This window comes from Platalea leucorodia (assembly GCF_965183815.1).
Source record: "Platalea leucorodia genome assembly, chromosome: 3".
Lineage (NCBI taxonomy): Eukaryota > Metazoa > Chordata > Aves > Pelecaniformes > Threskiornithidae > Platalea > Platalea leucorodia.
This window is the reverse complement of record NC_138825.1, coordinates 39,689,097-39,704,494: the sequence shown is the minus strand read 5'-3', so window position 1 is coordinate 39,704,494 and position 15,398 is coordinate 39,689,097. Positions and strand designations below refer to the sequence as shown.

Sequence of the window (15,398 nt, the reverse complement as noted above, 5' to 3'; positions counted from 1 at the left end):
TGTTTGTTGCAGGGCCTCTCCTGCCTTTTTAACTTTTCTGAAGCTGATGCCTGCACGGGTAACATTGCTCCATATGCAGCAGGACTGACAAAGCCTGGTTTCATGTGGATTCACCTCCCTACGTGAGCCATTCTGCAGACTTTCTAGAGGATCCCCATCTCCTCCTCCTCCTCCTCCTCTTCCTCCTCCCTCTTCTCCCATAGCGCAGGCGCGCAGTCCTGCTTTCCCCTGCTGGGGCTGTGCTTGTCTTCCCCCCACTGCCTTCTCCAGGTGACGCCTTTGGCACCCCAAGCTGCTGGGGCAGCCAGCAAGGGCTTCAGCCCTTTGCAGCAGCCTGGATGAGTATGAAGTTGGTAGTCTGGTGGGAGAAGCAGTGAAGTGATAGTCATCCATCATCATCCCTTCAGGTGTTGCACTGAACTGGGCATGCTCAGGGCCAGAATCTCCAACTCTGCCTTTCCACCAGGGATGCCCTCCCTTGTACCAGAGACCAAGGCAGACACCGATATGGTACCTTCCTTCACCACAAGCCAGAGCCTGTGCAAATCTGTGAGGGATATTGCGCTTTGTTCACAGGATTTTTTTTCCTTAGAAATATTTCACAACTATGAAGGAGAAAAATTGCTCATGCCATCAGTTCTGTCTGCAAACTCTCTCCCACTTCTTGGCAGTGGAATTTATTAGTGGTGCTTTGGCACCATCATGCACTCCCAAGATGAAAAGATCAGTTGTTTTAGTTGTTTCTAATGAATATACGATTTTAAATAAGTTTTCCACATAAATTAGACTTTTACACTCTTCAGTAGTGCCAGATGGACAGAGCCATCTGTCAGAGATTAACACTCATTAAAGGATCACTTAGTATTAAAAAAATAACAATAATGCAGCATTCCAAGAAAATTTTTGCTTTGTACATTGGTTGAACTAAACAATTGCATGTGAAACTGCTCTTGTTTTCAGAGATCAGCATTTGTGACTGCTTGTATAATACTTTACTGAATTGGAAACAAGAGATCTTTGGATGATTAACCCATTTTTACAGCTTGGAGACATTTCTGAGGGTCTCTGATCTGGGATGAGGCTGCAACTGCTGCAAAAAAAAATTGGAGACCGAGAGACAGCACGGCCATCATACAGCCATGGGCAAGTCACAAGCAAATTGGGGATTGTTGCAAGAAAGGGTGAAGCCCTGAATAAAGTCTTTCCCTTTGAATTGAGAACAAGAACCTGGATAAAAGTTAGCAATAGCATTGTTTAGCTGATGAGCATTGCCGTTATCCTGCAGGCTCCCTCCTGGAGATCTCATCTGTATTTTCCCTCCTCACTGTCCGACCACCAGCCTGAAGCCTTGCACCAAGGGAGCCCAAGCCCAAGCCTTGCACCTCTCGCCCTTTGCACCAAGGGCTGAGGGAGAGGCCCTTTGGTCATGAGAGCCCACTCTGGGGCCGCACTCCTCAGGCCACCACAGTCGTGTCCTGCCCTGGGGACTGTTCCCCCTGGCCTCCCTTTCCAGCCACAGCCCATTTTGCCACCCGAACAGTGGTGCCTGGAGGCTTGCAGAGGCTGTCCACCCGGCAGGGCAGCAGCCAAGAGCGTGCTGGTGCTGCAGCAATGAGTAGGAGCATAATCTTCAGTAATAAGGAAAGGCAAAAGGTAAACCCCCAGGTCTCCAAAAGCTCAGCCTGCCTTTTCAGTGCTAGCAGTGCAGGGTGATAACTTCCTGGCAGGAACTTGTTAAAGAGGGTTTGGCTTGTTAGGCGCAGAGATTTGCGTAGTCTCTGCATTATGCTACACTTTGTGGCCCCTGGACATGGGACTTCCTTACTGAATCAGGTAGTCCTTTCCCTTCCCATGTTTCTACCACTTAAATCTATCAATGCCAATAATGACAGTGTTTAATATATTTTTTTCTGTTTCCACTGAAAGGGTCAAGTGTGATCAGACAGCTGACAGAACTGCCATCAAAAGACTGAGATTTCAGGGTACTAAAAAAAAAAGAGAAAGCTATCTAAATTTATCTAAAAAGACCATTTAGATAAATTAAACATTTTCAAACTGGTTGTGCCTGATGAAATTCCCCATAGGTGTTTCCACCACTGGCAGAAGTTATCTCAGAGCTGGCTGAGGTTACCTGAGAACTTGGGGTGAGTGACCAAGGTCACGCAGGACCGACCAAGGGCAAAAAGAGTGCCTAGCTTTATAAAGGAGGGACAGATGAGCAAGACAACTGGAGACCAGTTGGCTTAACTTCAGTGCCCAGAAAAACAGTGTAAGAACAAACCAGGCTACTTGCACATACATGAAAGATGCCAAGCAGATGAGCGATGGCAGACACAGATTAATGAGGAACTAATATGAAACCCATTTCAAGTTCTTTCTGTGAGGGAATAAAAGTGGAAAAAGTCATTCTATATGTAAGCAACAGATGTGCTTTGACTACAGTAAAGCTTTGGCATTTTCTCACATGGTGTGCTTATAAGGGGAGGTGACTTGAGTCAATGTGACACTATGGTAACTGAAGTTCAGAATTGGTTAGAAAACTTATTTCAAAGAGTCATTGTCAGTAAATCCCTGGTCAAACTGGAAGGGTGCATCACGCATGGATTTCACTGAAGCCAGTCTATGGTACTATATTGTATCTTCATTAATTCTTTGGGTACTGGAAGCCTGGAGTACGATTATTAAATTTGCAGATGCTGGGTAGGGTGCAAGGACTTCCAGTGCACAGGGGAGAGCCTAGGAATTCAAAATGATCTAGCCAAACTGGAGAAACTACCTAAAAAACACAAGGCAGTTTGATAAGGACAAGAGAAAGTGCAAACCTGGCATGGGTTTCTGGATAAGCAGACATTTGACAAGGCAACACCTGGCTACACAGCTGTTCTGCTGAATTTAGGTGTTAGCATATGTCACAGCACCTTGCTGCTGCAGGGAAGGGCGAGCATCATACTGGGTCACACCATGCAGTGGTGAGATGTGTGAAAAGATGAAGTGATACTCCCTCTGTTTGGCACCAGTCTGGCCTTGGCAGAAATGAGTCATTTGGGATCCTACAGGTTGAGGAAGCGTTGACCAGCAGCCTGGAGGAAAGCAGCAAGAGTGACTAGTCATGGTGTAGGAAAGGATGGAGAGAATTAGGGCTGTTCCTGCCAGGGAGGAGAAAACTGAGAAGAGATGCAATAAGGTTTTCACAATCAAAAACAGTAGCTGCAAAGGAGATGGGAGAGTTTAACAAGTCTGCTGGGACAGAAAGACAAATGAAATTAAATTGCAGAGAAGAGATCCTAACTCAAGTGCCCCCCAGGAGGGTCAGCAAAGCCCTGGCAGGACCATGCTGGGGGGCTGTGGGTCGCCACACCAGAGGCTTTTCATGGACACATTGGAGAAACATCTGAGAAGGGCAATTTAAGTCTGTGCGCTCTGAGTGAGAGATGGCATGGCGGACCTCCCAAGTGTCACATGGTATAACACTGCTATCTCTCCAAATGCCCACAAGCAGGAAAAAGACTCTGGTAGCTGTGGTGGAGGTCACTAATATTTCTCTCTTGCTGCTACCAAAAGGAAGTCAAGTACCATGGTTTCTGTTTTAAAGATGAGGAAACTGAGGCACATATTCCTGCTTGGATGAAAGTTTGGCGTCTGGTCGAACACAGAGCTGGGCAAGAAGGCCGGTGCGCTCTCCTCCAAAACGTGCAACCCTGTCGCCAGGGATCTGGTGGAGCAGTCGCGCAGCTGGAATATGCTTTTTGATAAAATTATCAAAATTAGAGCCAGGGCTCATTTTTGTGTCTATGTTATGTTGCTCAGGGAAATAGTTAACAAAAATATTGTGTTTCATTTATACAACAGTTTAAAAAGAAGTTTAATCCCTTTCATGAGGTGTATGCATAAGAGAAACCTGAAGATTTCATTGCATTTCATTTATCTGTAAAATGGATGCATCTCTCTTACTCTCTGAGGGGGTCTTTTCTCCCCTGTAAATTTCTTTCTAGAGTTACACGTTGCAGAAAGTGAGGTGTTTGTCTGTTATGCCAAAAGGAAGGGGGCAGTTAAAATAATAGACTTAAGGAGGGCTGAAGAAGCTTTGACCTCCTTTGAAAAATCTCAGGAGGGCAGAAACTGAGAGCTATTCCTAAAACATCCTTACAAAGCATTTTGAAATCCCTTAACAAAAAATACCCCATGGCAGTGACTGTATCGGTACCTAACTGTGCTGTATCAGCAAGAGCGCAGCCAGCAGATCAATGGATGCAACTATTCCACATCACACCTGGGCACTGTGTCCGGTTTTGGTCCCCCATGGTCAAGAGGGACATTGAAAAACTGGGGAGAGCCCAGCAGGGCTGGGGGGGGTAAGCGCACCAAGATGGTCATAGGGTTGGAGACCTTGGCCTATGAAGAAAGGCTGAAGGGATTTGGTTCATCCAGCCTAGAGAAGCAAGGGCTCAGGGGAATTTCATCCCAGTCTTTCAGTGCTGGAAATGTAGAGATGATGAAGGCACTCTCTTCATGAGGATGCACTGTGATGGACAGTCAAGTTGTTTCAGGCCAAATTTTGTCTCCAGACACAAGAAAAACTTCTCCACTCTGAGACCAGCTAAAGGCTGGGATAGGTTGCCTAGAGGTGTGGTGAAATTTCCCTAGATGGAAATATGCAGGACTGATCACCTAACCTAAGGCCCTGCTTCCAACATGCGTTGGCCCAGCTGCTCTCTCTTGCCCTGGCCAAGCTGGGCTTTCCCCCAGTTTTTGTTTCTCTCAGTATGGTAAGTTGCTGCCAAAGAGGCAGCGTCTTAACAAGACTGTCTCTTACCTCTGCTTTACCTTTCCTCCTACGGAGATACAGCTCAGTGGTAGCAATAGCTAACAGCAAAAGGGCATCTTTAGATCCTGTCAGCTACGCTCACGCGAAGCAGCTGTGTACAACACAGACACAGCGCCCATTTTAGCATACATCTCCCTGCTACCAGAGGTAGAGCTACCCCAGTGCTAGGTCTGCAGTGCCCTGTCCCCGGAAAGCACTGCTGGCGGCACGCCCCTGCCGTACGAGGTGCAGGGGCCTGGATGCTCACCAGTGGCAAAAGCAACTCAGCAATGGAAAGTGAAGAATATGAATTTCAAAATGTCTTCACTGGGCCAACTCTGTTCCAGCTGGAGTCAGTTGGAAAAAAGTGGACATTTTCTTTTTTTTTTTTTTGTCTTTACGAGCCCAACTTTTTAGTCCCTCACCTTCTGACTTCATTTTGGAATGTTGCTTAGTTATAAAATAAGCTGGATACAGCCTGAGATTTCTCTCTCAGATAAGATGAGTTCACCTAAAAGAAACTCTGGTCATGGAAAAGCTCATATGTCAAGAAAATGGAACCTAGCAGCATTTAAAAGAAAAAGGGGAAAAAAAAAGGAAAAAAAAAAAAAAGCTGCAGCTTGGCTCCTATTCCTTTTTTAATGAACAAAATAACCTTGTAAAACCTGGTAGATCAGATAAATGAAACTTCTGCTTGGGGTTAGAAAGCATGGACATTTGTCTCCAGATACAATTTGAGTGCATCTTCTTCATCTCTGGTTTTGTTCCACTGCACGAGCTGCCAGCAGCGTCCTTCCGCAGCCTCCCCCCAGGTTACAACAGCTGAGATCTGGCTCCCTTGCCACCTTCGTGAGCAGCTCCATATCTCCTTAAACATGGGAAGTTTGATCCTTCTCCTATTGACTTCAGTGGGAGCTTGGTCAGACAGAGGTGTTTTTTCAAGCTTTTTGAAAATAAGTATCTGTGCAGAAGTAGGATGCCACATATGTGGCCCAGTGGGTGCCCTCCTGGGTGGCCACCCCTCCGCGTGCCAGGCCAGAGCAAAGGACAAGGACCAAAGTCTGGCCTGCTGCTGAGCACGAGGGTGGGAGACGCCAGGGAGGATGCTCCCGTCCGTCCCGCCGCCCCCAGCTCGGGCAGGGCGGCGGCTCCAGCTGCTGTCTCAGGCCCACTCTGCTGAAACCCGTTACACCTTTGCCACCACCTTTGCCACGAACAGGAGCGCATCCTTAACAATTTACCTGCGATGCCACTCGCAGGGGAGCTTGGGGGAAACCTTTCCCTTTCCTCACGCAGCTCGTAGGGTGAGAGTAGGTTCAGCCTTTAGCCCAAGCTCCCGCCTCGCCCCTAACTGAACAGCCGCTGCCTTGAAATACCAAACCAACCAAGTGAAGTAATTTCTGCACGACTTGCGAAACACCGAGAGATTACAAGAGAGCAAGAGGGTCCACGGCCAGAGACACAGCTGGAGGTGCACCATCCCTTTGCTTTGAATGTTTGCTTATGAGCTTTGTCAACAAAAATATTCGTATATAATAGATGCTGTTGCCATTTTTTACTGTCGTTTGTGACAGAGATAACAGGGGATGATCTCCAATGTAACTTTTTTAAGGAATTTTTTTTTTTTTAAACACGGTATTGTAAAGGGACTGTTGGAAAAGGGGCTTTTGGATGTGGCCACAAAGTTCAGGACAAAGTGGAAAACGAAAGGCTCTAACTGGTATTTTAAAAGTAACAGCAACCGCCAGTGACTGTCGGGGGCAGCGCTGCGTCGGCCCGCCGCCGGGCCCGGGGCGGCCCCCGCCAGGCGCTGCCGGCCCAGGGAAGCGCGACACTGACACCTAGTGCCGGCCACCCTCCCCCCCGAAACCACCCGCCAGAAGCCGGGGGAAAAAAAAAAAATCAGAGAGGAAAAAAACCTTCTTTCCAGAATGCTTTGCAGCGAGCCTTGCTGAAGGGGGGCGGCCGGGGGCAGCCCCGTTACCCCGGCGGGGGGCCGGGCTGCCCCGCGCGGAGCTGGCCGCGGCCGGCGGCCCCACCTGGGCGAGGGTAGCAGCGATTGCGGGGGTACCCGGCCGACACTTGAGAGGGGCATCGACGGCTGGCAAACTGTAGTCAGGAGAGCGAGAGGAGGCAACGGCAGCAGGAAACTCCCCTTTTCCAGTCAACTACTGTGCAATGATGGGAAGGCATCCCTGCCCCCCGGCACTGCCACTCCGTCTTGTACAAGACTCTGCTTGCAGGAAAACAGGCTGCTTAAGAGACTCCTACTAAAGTTCGCTCTCTAGTAGGAGCAAAGGCAGGTTTTCAGAACTCCTCATCAGAAGAGACTTCACTTACATGTAGGGGAAAAGGCCCTTCCCTCCGGACCAGGAGTCCTGAGCCCACCCCGAGGAGCCCCACTAAGGGCACCCACCTCTCCGAGGGCTCCTGCTGCAGGTACGGAATAGGAAGCCTCCAAACCCAGGTCTGTCCCAGCCTTCGTGAGGAGGTTAAGCTTCTGGTTAAAGTTCCCCCCACTCTTTGTAGAAATATGCTTACACATTTTTTGAGTTTTTGGGGGGTTGTTTGGTTTTTTGGGGGTTGGGTTTTTTAAGTGAACATGATAATACTCTCGTGGTTTCCATAAAGTACAGGTTTACACCTGCCACAATGTATCTGTTATCCACTTTACTGGAATTATTTTCCCACAGAACCCCAGTGCTTTGAAGATGGCTTGGAAATACACGGGGCACATGTCAGTAATGCATCCCATTGCCCTACCGCCCAGGTAACTTCTCTGATGGATGAAAAGCTGAGCACATACCAGAGCTAAGTGCTTACATACAATAACCAAGTCAGTTTATTTCAGAATGGCTTGAAAGCAGCATTTGGTTACATCTCAGCCCTGCAAACAGAAGACTATTTCTTAAAATGCAAAAAGTGTGATTTCTCCCAGAAAGTAGTCGTGACGCCAGTCAGCATTTCCAGACCAGCCATTTATTGCAGACATCTTACTGACAGGTTATTTGTAACACTGGCTCTTTGGACTGTGATCATAAAGGAAAATAGATTTTTATCATAAAAAATATGCACGAGCACAACATTGATTCATCAGAGCTGAGCTTAAAGGCTCACTCTTCAAGTCTTTAACAATTCGTGGAGACAAATGGGAAGTCATTTAAGTATCAGCCAACACATCCCAGGGGACGCCTTTCCCTACCTGCCCACGCAGCCTGGCAGCTCAGTCAAGCCTCTGCCTCTGCAGCCCAGGCACTAAGATGCTAATACTCCACTTTGTGCTGCAAGAGTTCAGCAGAAAAACGTAATAAACATCTTTTACCTAAGAAGGGACTTCACCCAAGAGCACTGCTGTTTTCAGTCTTGTGAAACTGCAGTCACAGGCTCTGGAAAGTCATTTCTCACTGTTTTAAAATTCACTAGAGAAAAAAAAAGAAATCTGGGCTTAGGTTCAGAGACTTCCTAGTTTAATGTTCAACACCATGTTTTAGTCCTCTTGTCATTTAGGTCTTTGTCATATACAGAGCAGATACTGTATCACTGAAGTCTGAAGTTTCATTACCAGCTTCACTCACAGTGCATTTGAGGCCCTGGATAATTCTTTAATGGGATTTAAATACAACTACTCAAATTAGGATATATTTTTGTTTGAAAACAGTCATTAAATAACTTCGGTTTCATAAGCTTTGAAAAAGGTACCTAGAACTGTTTGTGGGGAATACATATTTACATTAATGTCAATGGAGATCACAGGACTGAGAGAATTATTTACTTCTCTTAAATCCACTGAGAACCAAACACGTCGACTTAGAAACCTGGGTGGTGAGGGGGTCTATCTGTCACCTTTGCATAAAGGCCAAGGTACCTTTATTTACTTGTAACTTAAAGATATCAGCATAGGATTCTCACCCTTGAGCTTCAACAAATTGAGCTAGACTTGACAAAATACCTCCAACATTTCTTCTCTTTGAAGCAGCAGTAACAGGCTGCCCACCACTGCATCCAGCCCGCAGCTGCACTGGGCAATATTTTGCAGCATGTCAGCTCCCAAACAGGATAGCAGAACAGTTGCTGACATTAAATTGGAAAAGCAACCATTTTCTTCCCTGTGTACGCCCATTCTCCTCATCTCTCTGCCCTTTCCAAAAAGATCCAAGCCTCTACCAAACTCCCTCAACCGCCCCCCCCCCCCCCAAAAAAAAATCCCCAAACCAAAAAACCCAAGCAAACAAATAAACTGACGTAATCTCTTTCTTAATTTAGAGATATCACTACCATGACATTTTCATTCCTGGGGTATAAACAATGGGAGAGATGTCTCAGACCCTGGCATGAGGGAATGCACATGCGAAATAGGTACCAGAGAAGCCAGGAAGAAGCCAGCGCTGACTTTTCAGCTAATACTGGAATGAGAGAACCCCCAGACGACACCAGGCATCTGGAAGTTGTCCGCAGTATACATGGACAAATTGTTTTCAGAATTAGACGAAATCAAATAAGAAAAAAAAAAAATTGAAATTAAAAAAAAAAGCCCTAGAGACAATTAGAATAGAGGCAATAGATTTTGCATTACTGAAAGAATAGAGTCAGTTCATCCCTACAGACCAATTCCAAATCATGTTTTGCAACCATCTATTGAAAAGGTTGAAAAGGCCATCTGGCTGCACTGTGGGCCCCAAACCAAGACATCTCCCATCTTCGGGGTGCACTAAACTGGATCCTGAAATTCAGTTTTTCTTCACACTGAAGATCTTTTCACAGGCTAGCTTGAAGGCTTAATTTCAGAAAGTTTCTCACAGAAACAGGAAGGCAAAAGGTCACCTATACAAGGGACTTTAAACATTTCTCCATGAACATAGTAGTTTGGGCAATTTTTGAGAGCGGAACAGATGCTAGTTAGCACACTGAACTCAGCCCGAGGAAATAACAACTGCAAATCATGGTGACTGATGTCATTTGAAAGCAAAGCTTCCTTTGATGCAGAGGAGAGCATTCTTCCTGAGGGAATAGGGGGAAAAGGACAAATGTGAAATGGAAAAACCCTACACCAACCACCAACACAACGTGCCAGAGTACCTGGAGACTCTGTGTGCAGGCGTCAAACCAAAATCCCCCATTTCAGTGCTTGAGATGTCAATTCCAAATTCCCAAGGAAAGCCTGCAGCAATATCCAGAACCCCCAAGACACAGCAATGAGCCCTGACTGGGAAACAGCAAGAGCTGGGTCTAAAAATGCCCGGGCAAACTCAGCATTTCCAAAGGCTCCAAGAAAGGAGGCTGCACTGGAGTAAGAGTTCAGTTTAAATAATAACATTGGATCAAAGCCACTCAAGTCATGATTTTTAAAAATAAGTAAATAAATAAAGCCAAACAGCCGTTATGAACTGACGAAGGCCGAGAGTTGAAGCAGCTACGTCCAACGGGCACGGAGCTGAGCGCGCCCAGGTGCCGCGAGGGGCACGCGTTCTCGGGCTCGGTTAAAACGGGGCCGGAGGCGGCTGCTGCTGCCCACGGAGGCGCTCGCCGCCCAGCAGCGCGGTGCTGCTCACGCCTGCGCTCTCTCCTGCGTCTGCTGATCCAAAACCAAAGCAGTGGAAGACCTAGTGCTCCATTTCAGTGTCAAAAACATTAAGCTGAAGAATTAAGAATTCGGTAGACAGTACTTTAAAAGCACGTTTTTAAAGACAGTATTTAAAAAAAACAAAATCCATAAAGCTCTTCTGTGAGCAACACGGGAACAGAAAAACAAAGGAGTACTTTAAGCAACATTTTCACACATTGAACATTTCTCTAAAATGCCAAAATTTTAAAATGAGAATGACGTCTCTGGCTGGATTTATTGCACCAGAAGAGTGGTCAAAGCTCAGTCATCCTACACATAGAAGAAGCCTCCACAAAAGTGAACAGAACTGTGAATATTCAATATTGTCTAAACCAGACACTCTTTGTCCCAAAATGCTATATTCAAATGCATATTTGAGTGAGAATAAAATGTGTGGTAAAGCTAAAATAATGAAACTATAGTCTTGAGTGAAGGTCTTTTTAGGAGTTTGTTATTCTCCTTATTTGCTTTTCCTTCTGACACATTTTAAACTGACTCACCAGGAAACGGAGCACTGAAGTCAACTCCCTCCAACCCCACCAAATGTCAAGACCAAAAAAAAAAAAATTGATTTCTTTGAAATCAGATATTTTCTGCTCTCAAACGAACAAGGTTTTTACAACAAATCCTTCTGAAGTTAGAGCAGATTTCACAAAGCTTTAAATTTCTCTATGAGTGGGCTTCTGAACTGTCATTGCTGGTTATTATCAGTAGGCACAGAAATTCCCATTTTAATTAGAAACTTTATTTTGAAATACATTACACAGTTTACATGTGAAGTGCTTTCACTGTAAGATATTTCATAACATTGTGCTGAGCAAAATGGCTGACCAATTTCCTTGAAGCTCTTCCAGTTATGCTTTGTTTTTATTAAAACTATCTTACAGAACTAAGACGCAACTTAGGCATTTGTATTCAGAAGCTAATTACTATGTTTACCTTAGGGAGAAAGTATATACTTAACTGTTCCAATTAACTATGTGTTTCAATAATGACATTAAGCATTTGGCACAAGACTGAAAGAAACCTGAGTCCTAATTAAACTTGTATTCACCGAAGATTAAAAAAACCAAAATTAATCTTCATGATCAAACTACTTTTTTTTAATAAGGCACAGTCAGACAAGTATTTATAAAGACTGGCTACCAGTTCAGTTTTACCTGCACAGCCTTCCTGCTGGTCTGTCAAAAGTAATCTGAAAGTTGTTTTCCCTGTCTGCTGCTGAGACTTTTCAAGAACGAGGCAGAGCAACAAGGCAACTAAAAGAATGGACATGCAAAGGAGTTTGGTATTTGGGATGGATTCTGAACATCTGCAAAGTAGTTCATTTTGTAAATGGAGCATTCACCTGTTGTTAATAAAATGGTGGCCAACTGTGATAAGGAAAATAGAAGTGGTGCAAGCAGTGTCTGTTTGCAAAAGGGTACTTTAACAGAAAAACCAAGATGTCTGGTACATTTTCAGGTAAAGACTTTGTATGCAGCAACTCCCACAACTTTCAAAGATAATCTAAATTGAATTCTGAAATTCCCCTCTGCCACCCAGAAAAGCTGAATGTACCAGGAGGTTGCCTGACAGCAGGTGAAATATCAGAGAACGAAATCTCCATTTAGATAATGAGCCAGTACTGCCATCCTACTTTGCATTTCTGATTAGAACAAAAGGAAGTCTTCAGGAATGATAACAACTCAAATAATTACACCATTAATTTGGTTGGAAGAAAGTTCAAGAACTCCTAAGATGTGATGATGTTTAAAGAACATGAAACAGTTCTACCCGCAGTCGAAGAATAAAAAATAAAAATAAAAAAGAGAAGCCTTACCTTCCCCTCCCAGTTAAATCTTTGAGAAATAATTGCTTGAGCTGAGCACTGTATGGCTTCTGTGGCCTATGAATACTTGATAGATACTCTAAGAATTAGAATTTTCAAGCTACTGTTTGTTTTCAATTTTAAGTCATTTCAAATAAAAATACTGCGTTCATTTCACTTTAATAATCAAACTGAGCATAAAAATCATTAAAAGTGTATTTCTGATACAAATTTGTATCACATACTAAAAGACACTTTTTTTTTAGATAAATGTAAAACAAAAAGAACTAGAATATACAAAAGATTTTTAAAATTCTTTTGCACAGCTGAACTCATAGTGCAGGTTTAAGATTTAAAAAAAATCCATAAATGAAGTAGTCGTAACAAATGCTGAATATAAAATACATTCTAAAGTATTTTACAGAACGGCTGAATTATCAAGCGTAAGAATTGAGCATAAAGGATGTTAATGACAAGCAGCCACATACAGAACACAAAGCAATAAGTTTAAATCAGACTATTTTGGTTTGTGTAGCCCTTTATTAGCAACTAAAATAGAAGATATCTGTTGTACATCACGGGTAGTAACTGACTATACTGGAGTTTTATTATATTCTAATACAGGATCATTTATAAATGCGTTGTTTTCCTTTTTTTTTTTTCTTTTATTAAAAAGCTTCCACTCCTTTTTCCGTTTACAACTTGCAAAACTATTCTGAAAGCTGAGTACATGTGCACAGGTCTGCAAAGAGTGCAAATTTAGGATATGGTAAATGCTTTACATGTTGTATTTGTAAGGACTGTCTGCCACCATGCCTTCATAGCCATTATCTTTTCCAAAAACAATCACAAAATGTTTCGATACCACTCTTCCTTCCATTGTCCTAAACAAGAAAGCATTTTTAAATGAGTTGAAACTAAGGAAGGACTACACCTACTAGAAAAGAAGAGAGTTCTATTAGTTTGAGGTTTCAGTATACCCAAAGACCAGGGACTGTATCTTTGTAAGGGCTAGGCTGGGACCCCGTATACAGAGTGTGTGCAGGCGCCATCCCTGAGCATTCAGTGGTTCAGTGGACCATAAGCGCTCCAGCTGCATAACTCACTGAGCTGTCTTGCCAGTTTCGACACTGGCTTGACTGAGCATAATTCAAAAATGAAAAGCTCATATTCATTCCATTCTTCTGGAGCTCGTTGATAGCCTGAAGAGAAACAAAAAGCTGTTTAAAAAAAGGCATCGGTCAAATTATGACATTTTCTAGATCTCGGTCCTCTCCCCTCACTCGGGGCTCCTTGCACCATCCCTCATAATAATATAAGCACTTCTGAGTAATTTGTGGACCTAACCCATTTCTGTGCCGCTCCATTCACTGACGCTCCCCACGCTGCACTACATACATCCATGCAGTTCTGTAGAGCAATACTAAACAACCTTTCAAAATAGATCCCTTAGAAACAATGCTTTTAGTTCCATAAGGAATTTATATAGAAAGACAGAGGTAACAGGAAAAAAACCCGAACACTATTAACACTTTTTAGATTGTATTTTTCCATTAAGGAAAAAGAATGTACCAAGATGATTTATTAAAGTGCGACAATTGGCAAAAGTGAATGAACAGAATTTAGCTTATATTCACTGCAAAACTAATCATTATCTGAGGTTAAGAGTTGGATATGTTTGCAGAGTTGTCATAGTACTGAATTTTGCTACGTGCATCCCCAATATTGATATTGCTTATACAAACTTTTATAGACTCCGCTTTAAAAGGTTCCTCTGTATGTTCTCCATACAGACTACATTTCCAGTGAACTAAGTTTTTCCTTTTAAAAAGATTAACATGCTTCCTGGTTTAATTTGAATTACAGCAAAAATACAGTGAGATTCACTCAAGCAATATGACAAATCTGCAGCACTCCAGCAGTGCTGTAAAGTAAAGCAGCTGTGACCCAATTTAGACAACTAGAGTTAAGCCAGGTTTACACCTGCACTGCATCACCAAAGCAGAACACAGTAACTAGAAAGTCCCAGTTAATCTGAATTCTAATTGCCGTTAATTTATGAGTTAACGGTGCACTGCACTAATACTTACAGAGGCAATCTCTCATCATATTTGCAAAATTGAAAAACGCTGCCAGACATCACAAGGTACTCACAATAGCTAGCTAATAGCAATACAGAAAAAATATATACATGTTTGTAAGTACTAATTCAAAAGAGTAAGTATGTACTACTTCAGGGAGGTGGATTTATTTGTTTGTTTATTTAGGGCCAAGAGAAAGCGAATTATTGTATTTCATTGAAATTCAAAAGGAACATGGTACCTCATCTCCCTTAGTGAACTGAAAACTCTCAGCCCTTGTAAGAGCTTACATTTGTCTATATGCAAGACATGGAAATTGGAGACCAAGTTGAGAACACTTGGAAAGATAAATTAATTCAAGACTTGCCATTTTAGAATTAAGGAATACTCCAGCAATATTGTATTTAAAACAAATGTTAAGCATTTTTCTAAAAGCTACATTTTTCAACAAATCAAAAGTTACTTACGTTTAATAATACGCCAATAGGATGTCTTCCACATATTGTATTATGGTATTTCTTCAAGTAATTGCTAAAAGATACAGGATCTAGCTGCTCTATAATGCTCATACCCTGAAAAAAAAAAAAAACCAATAGCAACGATTACTTCACACATTCATAAGCAGGTGTTTATACATCACCTATTTACGACAACACAGAATACTTCAGGAGGAAAAACCCCTCTACTTCGTACCAAGGGTTCAAGGGAATCTCAGCATGTGAGCTCTAGCTTGTAGTCACCTTGTTGCCATCCCTTGCCAAACTAAAAGCACAGGAGCTCTTCCAAAGCTGTCAATGATCCACAGATCTGTGAAGCTATCTTTGCAGATACCAGTGAAGCTCATGTTAAAAAAGCTCCTCCCGCAGACGAGCTGATCCCCACCTCCCAGGATGCCCTACTTCCATAGGATTTTGTACAGCAATAACCGGACAAATTTACTAAAAGGACAAAGCAGGAAGAAGTTTTGCCTCCATCTCTTCTCCCTGGTAACAGAGCTCAGGGCTGAGCACTTGCCTGGAACTTCTGGATGTCCAAAAACCCTAGACAAATCATCACTATACACACATGCAGTTCAAGCACGTAGCAAGTGTAACATATCCT

The 15,398-nt window shown here is 43.4% G+C and overlaps 1 protein-coding gene across 1 annotated transcript in view; it reads right to left on the bottom strand.

Moving 5' to 3' along the window:
* Positions 1-12,999: 12,999 nt before the first annotated feature.
* Positions 13,000-15,398, bottom strand: part of MEMO1 (mediator of cell motility 1) — a 28,216-nt gene continuing 25,817 nt past the window's right edge. Inside the window, exons 8-9 of the mRNA XM_082305349.1 lie at positions 14,765-14,869; positions 13,000-13,418 (exon numbers count right to left, since the gene is read on the bottom strand). Of these exons, the coding sequence (XP_082161475.1) occupies positions 13,287-13,418; positions 14,765-14,869 (237 nt within the window). The 3' untranslated portion in view covers positions 13,000-13,286. The remainder of the gene's footprint in view (positions 13,419-14,764; positions 14,870-15,398) is intronic.